Source organism: Schistocerca gregaria, chromosome 3 (assembly GCF_023897955.1).
Source record: "Schistocerca gregaria isolate iqSchGreg1 chromosome 3, iqSchGreg1.2, whole genome shotgun sequence".
NCBI classification, from domain to species: Eukaryota; Metazoa; Arthropoda; class Insecta; order Orthoptera; family Acrididae; genus Schistocerca; species Schistocerca gregaria.
In genome coordinates, this window is record NC_064922.1 from 267,352,433 (window position 1) to 267,368,135 (window position 15,703).

Below are 15,703 nucleotides of genomic sequence, written 5' to 3' on the forward strand. Positions count from 1 at the left end.
AACGTTTGCTTTGGGCATTAAGAAACTCCGCTATCATTACTTATTCCTTAATAATGTACATACTGATTTTGTGAATCACGTTTCTTGGGTTATAACCTCACTTTTGATGTTCAGTAAAGTGTACAGCGAAGAGACATTATGTTGACGTATCCTCTAGTGCCTTCCATGTTGGTGCTCGAAATAACCGGATCTACTAAGCAATACACTTTTTTGGGATATACAGCAGTAGACAATATATTATCAAGAATACTTTTATGAGGAAAACACAAATTTGTTATTGCTGAATTTCTCAAAAAAAAGAAAATTTGGTTCAATACCTTACACTGCTGATGTGGCAAATAATATCTTTGGCGAGCGAGAAACCATTTTGTTGATGCAACCTTGATCTCTTCCGGTTCTTCCTGTCATTGTGCGGCTTTGATAGTAAGTTGTTGTTAAGAATTTGTTGGTTTTTGTTGGATTTAATTGTCGTGTTTTGCTGTAAATGTGCTTCACATACTTACATTTGTTTCTTTTTCTTTAGCAACCGCCAGGTTCCCAAGTTATTGAAGAAAAACCTGAGAATAAAAAAACATTTAGAGGAACTGCTAACGGACGTGCTGTAGTAAGCTAAAATGTAAGTTACAATTTGGAAGTATGGCATTAGTCGTCTAACAGTTTAGTTCAAGAGAGGAACATTATGAATGAGATGTTTTCTCTGTGTAGCCGTAATGGTGGAGCTCTAGGAAACATGATCGGAAGAGGCACGCTGATTCCGTCGAAATTCGATTGGTTACGCTATGAATCTAACAAGGTTATAGAAAACAAAAAATATCGCTTGCTATAACTATTGTTATCACAGTTTTAGTTTTACAGAAAGTGTTTATACCGGAGTTCTATGTCTTGCTCTTTGAGGTGTGAGGAAACTTCAGTTGACTACATCGTCGCCATTTATGATTGGCATAGCTCAGGTTATAGTCTTGGCTACGTCATACTTCCCGTAACTCTTTACCAATAAAGTTCATAAATTTGATGCGTAGATTTGCGGCCTTTACTAAACTCGAACCTTAAATTTTACGTCACGGGAGATAGCTGTAATTAATTAATGGCTGTTCGTAAACCACGCCAGATGAGTTGCTAGGAAATTGCATAGTTTGCATATTAGTTCGGTTGAAAGCAAATAAAAACGTTTTCGTTTGGTGGAACATAATTTCACACTGTAAAATAGCAAGAGAAGATCGATGCCGTTAGAAATCCGTGCACTGTTAACATTATTGCGTATGTTCGTAATAAACTTAACTGCTAAGAAGGCCTCATTTAGCTCATTGTGTACGTCATCAGTCATTACCGTTATTACATTCCTTGTTCATGGGAGCAGTGTAGAAGATTATTGAACAAGTTACTTTGTTGATAGTTGTGTTAATGGATATACTACATATGCTTCGGCAGCTAGAAATGTTTGCTACTCCTTTGGTGAATTAAAACAGATCTTTCTTGATCAGTAAAGAATAACATTTGTTCTAAAGTTACTAGCTTGACTTCTTAGCATGTTCACCCCCCCCCCCCCCACTCCCGACACTTCGTTACTGATAACAATTATGAGGCCTGGAAATTGCTGTAAAATACACAGTAACATAACATTATTGTCTGGTACTTATATGTAGCCCATGTCTTGATACATTGGCATGTCATGTGCTATTACATCTTTTGGTAAAACTAAACCCTGATTTCCAGTTTAACTATCCCAGCATCTGTGCTAAATACAACAAAACCTGTAATGTGTCCTCAGCTTTACACCCACAAGAGACATTGAGTGCTCACATTTTCGAGCCTTTCTTGTGGGGGAAATGGGCATGGAGAATGTCTGTGTAGAGGTGTGCCTCAAAACACGTCCACTAAAGTACATGTTGTCTAATCTGGATGTAGTTGCTCACTTCTAACTTAATTCACTTATGAACTCAGTCTGTTGTGCGCATGTAAACCAGCAGGTGGTACATGTTCATATGTAATATTACGCAAGTAGTACAACTTGGCACTTTGTATGAGGATTGTTGGAAATGAGCATCGACAGCTCCTGCTTTGCGAGGCGAACAGATGTAAAACATTTACATGAGTTCCTATGAAATCTGGACCAGTACTTGGAACTGACAATTGATTAATCGATTTTAGGTAAGGTTTTCACTGCACCAAAACAAATGAACTGCCCTTGAGCAAGATATTGGTTTTATTACTTCTGAAGTGTTGCACAGGTTTTGCAAGTCTTAAACTGTAAATTTGGTTGATGATTCTGAACATTATTGTAACACTGTAAATTTGGTTAATGACATTAGGAATGTAGACCTCCAATGCTGAATCAGGTGTAACAGCAAGTCATATAGTTCTGGCTAAAAGTATTGAACCTCATGATACCGCTTATTAACTTTGGCGCAGTGTCTAATCAAAGTAATGGACTAAAACCATTCATGAAAATAGTGTTCGCCCTGGTAGCTGAGTGGTCAGTGCAACGGACTGTCATGCCAAAGGGTCCTGGTAAGATTCCTGGCTGGGTCGGAGATTTTCTCCACTCAGGGGCTGGATGTTTTGTCATCTCATCCTCAACAACATGCAAATCGCCAAAGTGGCATCAACTCAAAATACTTGCATCAAACAAACGGTGTACCTGACGGGAGGCCCTATCCACACGACATTTCCAATAAAACAGTGTGTGTGAATTATGCATTTTGACAGTTATAGTTATTTCCATGGCAAAACATTTGTTCTATTTGTCAACTCTTAACCATAATTTCAGTTCCAACCAGTCTCTACCAGACCTTGGGCTATACTAGAGGCCTGCATGTTGCCAGAACCTGTGTTCTGAAAAATGGAGCAAAATAAATATTTTCAGCGCCCTGTTCAATTTTCGTGGATCAATCAAATGTATACTGGTATCAGTAGGTTCTACCAGCTTCCAGCCTTGAAGTGAGATGCATAAAAGTGAACTGCGTGTGTGTCAGCATATGTGCATCCACTAACAACGCTTGCAGTACCATTGCATTTTCAGGAACTTGTATTGCCAGGGGGGAGGGGGGGGGGGGGGTACGTTATATCCTCCCTAAAATGAATTTTTAAAAGACATAATTTATTGATTGTTTTGACTTACATTAAGAACATATTTCTTAAAGGAGTATTAATTTGTAGGCAGGGTAGGTATCGTATAGCACACTAAATACCAACTCACTTTCAGTAATGCGTGCTACAATGGGGGATGTACTTTATGACCACCACAAAAAATATAAATGCACATTTTGTTGGTTATGTTGACTTTTACTTCCAAAATACGTTTTAAAGGGATACAAATGTATAAGTAGGTCCTAGAGTTATAAATGTGATACTCATTGTGAAGTCACATCTCTGCTACTAAGACTTACATTTTGGATTAAGTTTAACTGAAAAATTGAAAATGTTTGTGGACTCTGGTAGAAGACTTTTCATTAAAAGCAATATTTTTTCTGAAATTTTAAAATATTATGTCCCTGACAAGATGAAAATATTTTTAAAAAATGGGCACGAGGTATCTCCCCCCCCCCCCCCCCCCTCCTCTCTGGTTTTGTAGTAGTTAATAGCCATGAAAATGACTTCCGAGTGTAACACGTAAAACATTGAGTGTTGGTAGTTTACCAGAGGTACTAAGGGTTTCGAAAAGTTAGGATGTCCAATATTCCGTTTAAGGCATTCCTTAAAAGTTTCTCTTGGCTTTCCTAGAATTGTAAACAGCGATTATTGCAAACAATAGGGGGGAAAAAACTAGGTGTACATGTGACATTCCGAACATTTGGAAGCTAATCACAATTAAGTTGCATCAAAACTAATAGTATATTGTGAACAGAAATACCTAGTGTTCAGATAGTTTCTGGTGTTTTTTTTGTCTTGCTGCAAGATGAACAAGGATATAATAAAGGCTGTGCTTGTCATTAACAGTACTTTTAAACCTGATTTTGTTTTTATGAGAATTTGCTGAAAAGTAATGCCTCCAATTTTTTTGTGAAATCTCTTAAAGCTTTGTCAATAAAATATTACTTTTCAGCATGCCTTTGTATATCCCTTAGATCATTAGTAGTTTTATTGTATATTTATTTGTATATGGATATAATACAAATGAAACTCGGCTGATTCTGCGGTCATGGAGAATGTAGCCTTTTCATACTTACGGGGTTTGTATAATTTAAAAAAAAAAAAATGCAATGAAAGTGATTGTGTGCCCGTTTATTCAGGACTGACAGTATAAGCAGTAAGAATGGTTCCAGCAAGTAAATTAATGTTAATAGTTTGCAGACAATTTTTTTAAGGGAATGGGAATTTCAGATCTGTAGCACTACTCATCCCAAAGATTATTTCTTTCTTGTATGCTTTAATTTATGATAATGAAATAGTAGCAAAACAATTATTGGCGCTGACTCAAAACTCTCTGCATTCAGCCTCAGATGTTAAGTGTGAAAAAAATTTCAAGAAACATTTTCATATTCTTCAGTTGGATGTAGCATCATTATAATATTCTGAGAGAGAACAGTCTCAAACCAAATATCACAGGAGTAGTATACTTGGTTGAGAGACACAATAAGTCTGCTGTGACCTGTGACTTACTTGTGATGTGTGGTGTGACATCGAGATGTGGTGTGCTTGTTTTGGAATGGAAATGAAGTCTTCTTGTAGAGGACACAGTGATGAAGAGATGGTATACAGTATAAGAGTTTTAATTATGTGGTGGCAATGTTTGTGAACTATGTTGTTGTCATTTATTGTCATGTCATGGTGTGGAGTGTACGAAATTACCAGGTGACCCAACGCAATACACTGTGCAGAATGTTGGCATGTAAAACAGAATTTGTAAAATTTAAACTGCACATTAAGGTTCCCATATAACAACTAAGTGGATGAATGATTTTAATTAAATCATGGGTTATTCATAAACAGTGATTCAACCGCTGTCTCCCATGATTTAACTAAACGTATTTATCCAACTATCCTCTCCCATGTTTTAATTAAAACATGCGGAAAGATTGGTTGTTTGAGTGCCTCTGTGTGTGTGCAGTAATTATAATTATTACAATCCCTATGTGAGTGATATGTAGGGGGATGTTTTATATTCCTAGAATAATCATTTGGTTCTTGACACTTTGTTAACAGACTTTCTTGAGGTAGTTTACGTCTATCTTCAAGTTTTCCAGTTCAGTTCTTACAGTATTTCTGTGCCCCTCTTCCATGGATTCAACAAATCTGTGACCATTTGTGCCACACTTCTCTGTATGCGTTCAATATCTCCTGTTAGTCCTATCTGGTATGGGTGCCACGTACCTGAGCAGTATTTTAGGATTGGTCGCATGAGTGATTTGTAAGCAACCTCATTTGTTGACAGATAGCACTTCCCCAATATTCTACCAATAAACTGAAGTCTACCACTTGTTCCCCACATCTAAGCCTACATCGTCATGCCATTTCGTATCCATACAAAATGTTAAGACCCAGGTATTTGTATGAGTTGGCTGTTTCCAGCTGTGACTCATTGATATTATGGTCATAGGATACTACCCTTTTTCATTTTGTGAAGTGGTTAATTATACATTTCAGAACATTTGAATCAAGTTGCCAATCTTTGCACCACTTTGAAATCTTATCAAGATCTGACTGAATATTTATGCAGCTTCTTTCGGACAGTACTTCATTATAGATAACTGCGAAAAATTGAGGTTGCTATTAATGTTGTGTGCAAGGTCATAAATATGTGATGGCACACCCAAACTTACTTCTTCATCCAAGATAATATGGTGTCCTCCCTACCAAAAAGTCCTCAGTCCAGTCACAAATTTCACTTGATATCAGATGTGATCATACTTCTGTCAATAAGTAAGTGAAGTACTTGACCCCAATACTTTCCAGTAATCAAGAAATTGATTTTATCCATAGCTTACACTATGTCGTGTGATACAAGTGTGCATTGGTTTTCACTTGATTAGTGTTTTTTTAATTGGTGCTGGTTTACCAGGAGGAGATGGTCATTCTGTAGTAGACACTTCAATACGTTTTGAACGCAGAATATGTTCAAGATTCTACAACAAATCTCCAACCTTCTTGTAGACTGTTGTGACCTGTGGTTTTTATTGTTTTTTTTCCAACTACTGCGCAGCTTGTTTTGTTAGAGGGATCTACAGTAATTATTGTTAGAAGAGGGGCAAACTTGGATGCAAATTCAGTGTAGAATGTGATAAGAATTCCATTGGGCTCTGGAGCTTTGTTCAGTTTTAATATGTTCGTCTGTTTCGTAACGCCACTGACACACACTTATTTCACTCATCCTTTCAGTAATACAAGGATTACATTGGATCAGTTCTCCTGGGTTTTCCTTTGTAATGGAATATTTGATAACAGAGTTCAGCATTTCCGATTTTACTTTGCTATCGCACCAAAATTCTTTGGGTTTTGTGGAAGTTCATTTGACAATATTCTTCTACAGTTGTCTTTGAAGGCATTCTGTTGCTCTCTCGACAACCAAACTGATTTCATTCAGCACATCTCTTACATTCAGTTCCGTGCATTGTTTTATATGTATTGTGCAAGTTTGTTTCTTTAGAAGTTTCTTTACAACGGCTCTACATCATGGGGGGTTTCCCAATATTAACTGTTCTGTTGATCGGTTGGCCAAGCAGGCCACCACTTTGCCACCCTGGAGCTGGGTCTCGTGGAAAGAGACCTCTGGTCAGCCCTACATCGCAAGGTCTGCGATGTCTGGAGCTCTGAATGGTCTGTCTTAAACAAGCCATGATAAAGTCGTCCACAGACGTATGGAACTCATCCTTGAGGAGCACGTGTAGGGACTCAGTTGTTCTCTGCCATCTCCGAATTGGACATACGCGGTTCACCCACATCTATCTCCTTCACCCAAGTGTCACTGTGATGCAGGGCTGACAGTGGTCCATCTTTTGATGGACTGCCCCCTTTTAGTCGCCTTGCAGCAGTCCTTTAACAGCTGCACTTCCTTTAATTCTAGGTGACGATGCCTCCATAGCTGACTCAGTTTTACGTTTTATCCGTCCAGCTGGGTCTTATCACTCACTCTAGTGTGGGCACTCTCACATGATTTCTCAGGCTACATCCACTCCAGCGACTTTTAATTGTGACGTGGATACCAAAATAGTGTCTTTTATGGTTAACAAGTTGTGTTGGTACCTCTATCCATGCTTGCCAACTGAAGGTTCTTTGTTTGTAGTTGAGTGGTTGGCCTTTTACCTGATCCATCAACCACTGCAGTCTGTTTTACTCTAGTAACTATTTTCTCTGCTCCTTTTAAGTGTCCTCTATTTTTTTATTGCGGTGTTCATTTTAGCTCTGTACCACATGGTGTTCTCTCCCTCTGGGTGCAGAAGTTACGCTTTTGCTGTATAGGCCTTTTACAAGTATGTTTGGAACAGGAGACTGATGACCTCAATGTTTAGCCCCCATCAAACCCCAAAACCAACCAACCAGTATGAACTGTTCTTCTGGGCACGTACATATTAAGTGCATGGTCAGTTATTCTATTAAACCTGAGCCATAGTTCCTCTACATGCTGCTGCCCTGTGCTGAAAGTTTCAAGGTCCTCATTGAGATACGACATGCTGATTTTTTTTATCTAGTTTACTGAACACCAACTAAAAATTTTATGTAAGATATCTTGTATCGTCCTAAAGTCACTCAATTTCGACACCTTCCCCTACACTACAGCATCATCAGCAAAAAATTGCAGATTTCTTCCCGTCCTGTTTGCCAGATAATTAATGTATCTGGAAAATAATAGTGGTTCTATTGCATTTCCATGCGGCACTCCTAATAATACCCTTCTCTCTGGTGAAGACCTACCATCAAAGACTACACACAGGGCTCTATTGCTTAAAAGAAGTCTTCGAGCCACTCTCATATCAGAGAACCTATTCTATATTCTCCTACCTTCGTTAAGTCTACAGTGGGGGATTGTGACAGATGCTTTCCTGAAGTCTTAGAATTATGGAATCTGTCTATGCTCTTCATCCATGGTTCGCTGTAGACTGTGAGGGATGGGCAAGCTGAATTCCACACAAATGATGCTTTCAAAAAGAAAGCTGGTTCATGGACATAAGGTTTAGTTCCTGGTCTCAAGAAAAGTTATTATTTCATCAGAGAATATTTCCAAGGATTCTGCAGCTAACCAATGTTAGGGATATTAGCCTGTAGGTTTGTGGGACTATTCTTTTGCCCTTCTTAAGTACAGGAGTTACTTGCACAGTTTTCTACTGCTTGGATCTTTGCACTAGGCGAGGGATTTGCGATAAATGCAAGCTAAGGAAGGGGCCAATGCCTTAGAGTACATTTTGTAAAACTGAATTGGAATTCCATCTGAACCTAGCAACGTAATTGTTTTCAACTCCTTCAGTTGTTTCTCTATGCCAGGGATGCTTATTACTAAGTGACAGTATGGGTGTGCGATTCTCCTGCATGAATGATTTCTTAAACACGAAATTTAGAACTTCATTGTTATCTTTGCCACTCAAGAATGGCCAATGAGTGACTGGGTGGGAGCCTTAAACCCGCTTAGTGATTTTACATAAGACAGGATTTTCTAAGGTTTTTAGCCAGATTTGTTGCTAAGGGGCGACAGTGGTAGTTGTATACTTCACGCATAGATCTTATCATGGACGCGCGGATCTATTCTAACTTCTGTCTTTCACCCTTTGTGCATTCTTTCGAATAGTCTGTGCAACGGCCTTTGGTTCCTCAGTGTTTTCCGTCTTCATAGTTAAACTACGATGGGGATGGACCCATACTGCTCCAGAGCACGATTTACAACCTGTTCAAACTTTGCCCATAATTCCTTTATGGGTATCATACTGTAACTAATAGATGTCAGTTGATTGTCTAAGTGAGATGTTAACAAGCAGAGATGCTCTTCTAGCCTTCTTCACTGATTTATTAATTTAGCAATTATTTTTGCTGTGATGACATTAAGTGCCATTGCTTAAGCACCTTTCTGTTTGCAATAGAAAATATAGTGTACAGTGATATTAAAACAAAGTTGATACAGCCTGCAAGGTGAAGATGGCTTCTGAAGTACTACTACACCTTCATCCATTAGATGGCCATGCATGAGCAGATTTTAGTGGCTGGCCTAGTTCAGTTTTTGGTGAGCTGGTGAACTGATGCGCTACTGTGGCAGAACAGTGTGCTCACATTAGCTGTCATTCAGTCTGAGAAACTATTTGGTAACATCTTTTTGTCAGTTATGCTTCACATATCAGCTTCATGATAAAGAAGCTATCATTTTACAAATGCTCATAGTTATTGTGATGTTCACATGTAAGTAACACACAGTCTGAAATTCAAAAAGTTTGCAATGAAAAATTGGGATGGCTATGAATAAGCATTTTGTGTATGATAGACCATGTGTTGCTGTATATGAAATGTAACTGAAATATTGAATTTTTCTTCAGGCTTGATAGGTGATCCCTTATCTCCAGTCTCAGAAAAACAGATGTTAAAGAGTGCACTTGTTTGTGTTTGTCCGTGTCAGCAGTAAGGCTAGATCGAAATACTATTACTGTCACTCGTATCTCTCAAATTGTTTGAGATATTGAAACGAGATCCTGCAAAATGATAGCATGTAGAAGAGAGTATTTTGCAATGGTAAACAGGTGGAACTTCATTATCTACTGTGGTATACTAGTAACTGGTGAAATGTGAACTAGTATAGCTTTGCAACAAGATCAGTGAAAAAGGACACCAAGAATTTGCATTTTCATAAGCTTTTGACCTGTGATTTGTTCTCATTTCCTCATTTAATCAACTGCTGTTTTGTGTTCTATCACAGTTGCAACTGTATTAGGGTGTCAGGAAGGTGACATTGTATAAACACGTGGTTGTTGTGCCAAAAGAAGCAAATTTTAACATGGCAACCAGAGAAATGAGTGGTTTTGAGTACAGTAATAGTTGGACCAGTAATCACATTGAAAAATTTGTACAAGTGTACTGTGAAATACCATTATTGTGGCAAATGATACATGAACCTTAGTCAAACAAGAACATAAAAGTTAGGGCACACAGAGAGACGGTTCAAACATTACTAGACAGTATTCCAACTATGGACCAGTGTTATATAAACTAACAGTAGTGCCAAACAAGGGAATATTATTATTTTTTTTATAAGTGAAAGCCATCAACAATTCCTGATCTGAGCAAAAGTCAGATGTAGTAAATCATGAGTAACATTATTATTATTATTATTATTATTATTATTATTATTATTATTATTATTATACTTCAGTCCGGAGTCTGGTTTGATTCAGCTCTCCATGCTATCTAGTGTAAGCTTCATCTCTGAGTAACTACTACAACCTACATCCTTGTGAATCTGCTTAGTGTATTCATCTCTTGGTCTCCCTCTATGATATTTACCCTCCAGTACTAAATTGGTGATCCCTTGGTGCCTCAAGAACATGTCCTACCAACCAATCCCTTCTAGTCAAGTGCCATAAATTTCTCTTCTCCCCAATTCTATTCAGTACAGAAAGCTTCTATTCTCTTCTTGTCTTAAATAGTTATCATCCATGTTTCACTTCCATTCATGGCCACACTCCACACAAATACTTTCAGAAACGACTTCCTGACACTAAAATCCATACTCGATGTTAACAAATTTCTCTTCTTCAGAAAGGCTTTCCTTGCCATTGTCAGTCTACATTTTATATCCTCTCTACTTCAACCATCATTTATTTTGCTCCTCAAATAGCAGAACTCATTTACTGCATTAAGTGTCTCATTTCCTAATCTAATTCTCTCAGCATCACCCGATTTAATTCAACTACATTCCTTTATCCTCATTTAAATGCCTATAAAATGCTTCATTGTACGACAGAGTTGATGTGAGACACAGTTGCAACTGTTGAGCATGCATGGCAGTTCTGAGTCGGTGTCAGAGATTGCTGTGGTTCTGGCCTGTGGTGGAAATCTTAGTGTGTGTGGTTAGTTATTCAGCACCTTGTATGACTACGTTGAAGACGCCTGTACCAAAAGCCGGCACCTGAAGAAGACATATAATTAAATGATGATATATCAGTAAAATTCCAGTCTCTTATTTTTTAGAATTATATTGTTGGAAGCTTAATACTATATTAAAATGTTATCATCTATTTTGGTTTTATTAGGTACAGAGATCGAAGCAGGAATCGCGGCAGGCCAAGGTCCAATGATCGTGGTCCGAGGGGTGGAGGAGGAAGAGGATTTGGTGGTGGTGGTGGAGGGGGATTTGGAGCAAGCAGTCTCAAAGGAAAACAGCCAGGTGAAAGATTAAGACGGCCGCGATGGGACATGACAGCACTACCGCCATTCAGGAAAGATTTTTATGAACCACATCCCAATGTGTTAAACAGGTTGGTTTTGTTCATTGTCCATTATGTTGCTTGTACATTGGTGTATATAAAAGTTGACACTTTTTTTTCCCTTCTGCATTTTATAGAAGCCCTCAAGAAGTTGCACGGTATCGTGCAAGTAAGGAAATAACTGTCAAGGGAAATGCCGTTCCAGATCCAGCTCTAACTTTTGAAGAAGGAAATTTCCCAGATTATGTTATGAACGAAGTTAGGTGAGATAGTTATAGTTACAGTGCATACATCATAACAGTTTAAGGTATAGACTTTTATAAGTTGTAATAGTTGATAAATAAATATGAACCAGCTTTGCTTTCCACTATCCAGAACTTAAGCATGTGTCAGTTGACACTTCACTGGCTTATTACAGTTGAGGAATGAATTTAAAAGCAAAATACACATGGTTATTAACAAGTGGAGATGTTTATGTTGGTGACTGGTTAGTGTTTCAGTAGCTGCTATATGGCAGATAGTTTTTGGTGTCTGTGTTGACATATGTGAAGCTCTTCAAGGATTTTGTTGAGTGTACACATAACGTGGTGATCTCAACAAAATATAACAGCAGAAATGTAAAATATTCATGTGACCTTTTCACATGGGGTACCTGATAAAAACTGCTGTATGTATGCTAGAAGATGGATAATGTGGTCACTGGTAAAAAAAATTTATTTATCATCAAGAATTTCTGTAATAACAGTGAAACATCAGGCACATGATCAGATACCATGAACATAATAAAGAGAATGGTCAGGTCTTTTCGCATATTTTTAATCAGCATAACTGACACCTGTTGTCACTTGTTTACTTACAAGGAAATTTGTTGTTTTTCTTTTAAATAGAAAGTGTTACAGAACTTGTGCTTATTCACTCGATTCCCCCATGATGGCACAATTTCATGAATTTGTTTTTCTCACGTCCCCAATGAGACTATCGCTTCAGCAGTTTTCTACCAGTCATATTTCTTTTCCTTTGTCCTTTGTGCTACAGATCTGTTGCTTCCCAGAAAAACGTGTGATACCTACATCCAACAGTACATTCTCTTTGGACCTCACCATTGCTCATGCAACTCCAATCAACAATAACAAAAGCAGAGAAGATAACAAACATGTTTTTTGTAATATTAGGGCCAGTGCAGAGATGGCACAAACTGTCTTCAATGGTTTGCAGAAAGATTTATAGCCACAGAACACAAGCAGATGTGAACCAAACATGGCTAAATGCCATTTGACCAGAGATAAATGGCGTTTGCTGTTGCACGTTCCGTGTGTTTGTGTTGGTATAAAGGAACCTTAGTATGACAATTGAAGACATTGAATGATATTACATGTTGCACTAATCCCAAATGGAGAATGCTTCTTGTACCGTTTTCCGAAATTCTTTGGATAAACTGTTTTCTTTTCCAAGTATCTAAAAATTGTGTCTTATGTAATTGTCAGATTGTTTGACAAGTTATTGCCATGAGTGTTCCCCTTCTAATACCCATACTCCATCTGTAAATATTTTGAATCATGAGTTTTAAAAAGATCTGTATGTGATGATTAACGCTGCTCTTTCGTTTAATTTGTTTTACCCTGACCAGATAGATTGGCTTTACAATGTGCATGCAATGAAATGTGAAAAATCTGGAACTGAAATTATTTTTTTGTGCGTACCGGTTGCAAAATAATTTCATACATTAATTATTTATTTGAAATTTGTGGAGCAGTTTACTGTTATAAAAGATTTGTGTTATTTTTAATGTTGAGATAATAAAATTAAAGTATTTGCATATGAAGTGAAATATACACATTAAATTTGCCTTTTTTTGTTAATCTTTCCTCTATAGACGGCAAGGTTTTGAAGAACCCACTGCCATTCAAGCACAAGGATGGCCCATTGCTCTTAGTGGAAGAGACATGGTTGGAATAGCACAAACCGGTTCTGGGAAGACACTTGCGGTAAATAACAAGTATCAAATAAATACTTTTAAATCTGATTCAGTCATCACTTTGTGTCTAGTTTATTATTTTTTTTCTTTTTAGTACATTTTTCCAGCAATTGTCCATATCAATCATCAACCACGATTACAAAGAGGTGATGGCCCTATTGCACTAGTGTTGGCTCCCACAAGAGAACTGGCACAGCAGATACAACAGGTTGCCTCAGAGTTTGGTGCTTCATCTCTTGTAAGAAACACTTGTATCTTCGGAGGTGCGCCAAAAGGACCACAGGTGTGTTACAATTGAAACATTTTTTCATGTTCAGGCAGAGTAATCTCCCCTCTCTTCTGTGTCACATTTCATAAATATTTGTAGATACTAACATTGCTATTAACCTTGAACGTAAAAGGTCTGAGACATTAACTGAATGTATTGTAACATTTTGTGTGTGTGATGTAAGTTCTAGACTACAAAGGTCTAGAATTTGACTTGATATTGTTCCAACATTTCTACAGAATCCAAACTGATCTTCCCTGAGGTCGGCTTCTACAAGTTTTTCCGTTCATCTGTAAAGAATTCGCGTTAGTATTTTGCTGCTGTGGCTTATTAAGCTGATAGTTCGGTAATTTTCATATCTGTCAACACCTGCTTTCTTTGGGATTGGAATTTTTATATTCTTCTTGAAGTCTGAGGGTATTTCGCCTGTCTCATACATCTTGCTCACCAGATGGTACAGTTTTGTCAGGACTGGCTCTCTCAAGGCTATCATTAGTTCTAATGGAGTGTTTACTCCTGGGGCCTTGTTTTGACTTACGTCTTTCAGGGCTCTGTCAAACTCTTCACGCAGTATCATATTTCCCATTTCATTTTGTACATCCTCTTCCATTTCCTTAATACTGCCTTCAAGTTCGTCGCTCTTGTATAGACCCTCTATTTATTCCTTCCACCTTTCTACCTTCCTTTCTTTGCTTAGGATTGGTTTTCCATCTGAGCTCTTGATATTCATACAAGTGGGTCTCTGATTCTAACTGAGCATGTTCTTCTAGACTCGGGGTTTGGATTTGAAAGATTTACGATCAGTGTTGTTACAGAATACAGTACATTGAAAATACTTGCAAAAAGATGAGACTGAGTTATAAGTGACACAAGAAATGGTGGTGGCTGGGCCCCTTCGTCACCTATTGGTACGGTCAGGAACATGTCATGGTGACTGCTCTGTTTTTTCATTGTTGCCACAATCTAGCAGTAGTTGTATCATTGTGCAATGATGCTGAATGTTGCAAGTTGTGTTGACATTTCCTCTGGCATCTCCTCTCTTCACAGTGGCGAAAAACATTTCCTTAACTCAGTTACCATCCATGGTGCAAACCGTATCATCTTCTGTGACACTTAAAACTCGTTGAGTCACATCAGATGTCAAGAGGAAGGAAATGGGATGAGCTCAAGTAAGAGTGTAGAATATGTTCCAAAATCATGCTGCGTATCGGCTTTACTGGTATGGGCCTCTAATTTAGTGGATTGTTTTGAATATTAGTGTGATTTGTGCAACTTTCCTGTCTTTGGGTACAGATCTGTAGTCAAGCGAGCAGTCGTATATGATTGTCAAGTATGGAGCTATTGCATCAACAGTCTGAAAGGAACGTAGTTGAAATATGGTCTGCACCAGAAGACTTGATTTTATTAAGTGATTTAAGTTGCTTCACCACTCCAAGGATATCTACTAAGTTACAGTGCCAGCTGTTCTTGATTCCCAATTCTGGAATATTTACTTCGTAGTTGGTGAAGGAATTTTGGAGGGCTGTCTGTAGTAACTCTGCTTCGGCAGTATTGTTGTCGTCTTACCACTGGCACCCTTCATATACGAATAGTCTCTCTTTGGAATTTCTGACAGGTTTCAAGACCTAAGTTTCTCTGTGTAAATTATTATAATCATCTTGCATTGAAGTCCATGCTAAATTACGAGCTTCTGTAAAAGTTCACCAATCTTGGGGATTTTGCATTTGTTTAAATTTGGCTTGCCTTTTTCATTGTTTCTAGAACAGTGTTGTGACCTGTTTAGTGCACCATGGATGATCAGCTCCATCATTTCCTAATTTATTTGGTTTTAATCTCTCAATAGCTGCCGATACTATTTCTTTGAATCCAAAACAGTCTGGTGTACATTTAAGTGTTAATTTGGAAGGTGTGGAGATTGTCTCTAAGGAAGGCGCCAAGCGAATGTTATCAATTGTTTCATCTGAGTTGGGTGGTCAGTTAAAGGAGCCAGTTATTATTTTGTTCCGGTTACCAAACATGACCTCTGCCCATACTAACTCACAGGAACTATCTGCTTCAGTTTCATTAAAGGATAAATTACTTCTAAAAGTAACAAACATGCCGCCACCACCCCAATTGCATTTG

At 38.0% G+C, this 15,703-nt stretch overlaps 1 protein-coding gene across 1 annotated transcript in view; it reads left to right on the top strand.

The window, feature by feature from the left end:
• Positions 1-279: 279 nt before the first annotated feature.
• The window catches only part of LOC126356303 (uncharacterized), a 46,231-nt gene continuing 30,807 nt past the window's right edge, over positions 280-15,703 (top strand). The window contains exons 1-6 of the mRNA XM_050007249.1: positions 280-423; positions 524-616; positions 11,163-11,387; positions 11,474-11,599; positions 13,210-13,321; positions 13,406-13,594. Of these exons, the coding sequence (XP_049863206.1) occupies positions 615-616; positions 11,163-11,387; positions 11,474-11,599; positions 13,210-13,321; positions 13,406-13,594 (654 nt within the window). The 5' untranslated portion in view covers positions 280-423; positions 524-614. The remainder of the gene's footprint in view (positions 424-523; positions 617-11,162; positions 11,388-11,473; positions 11,600-13,209; positions 13,322-13,405; positions 13,595-15,703) is intronic.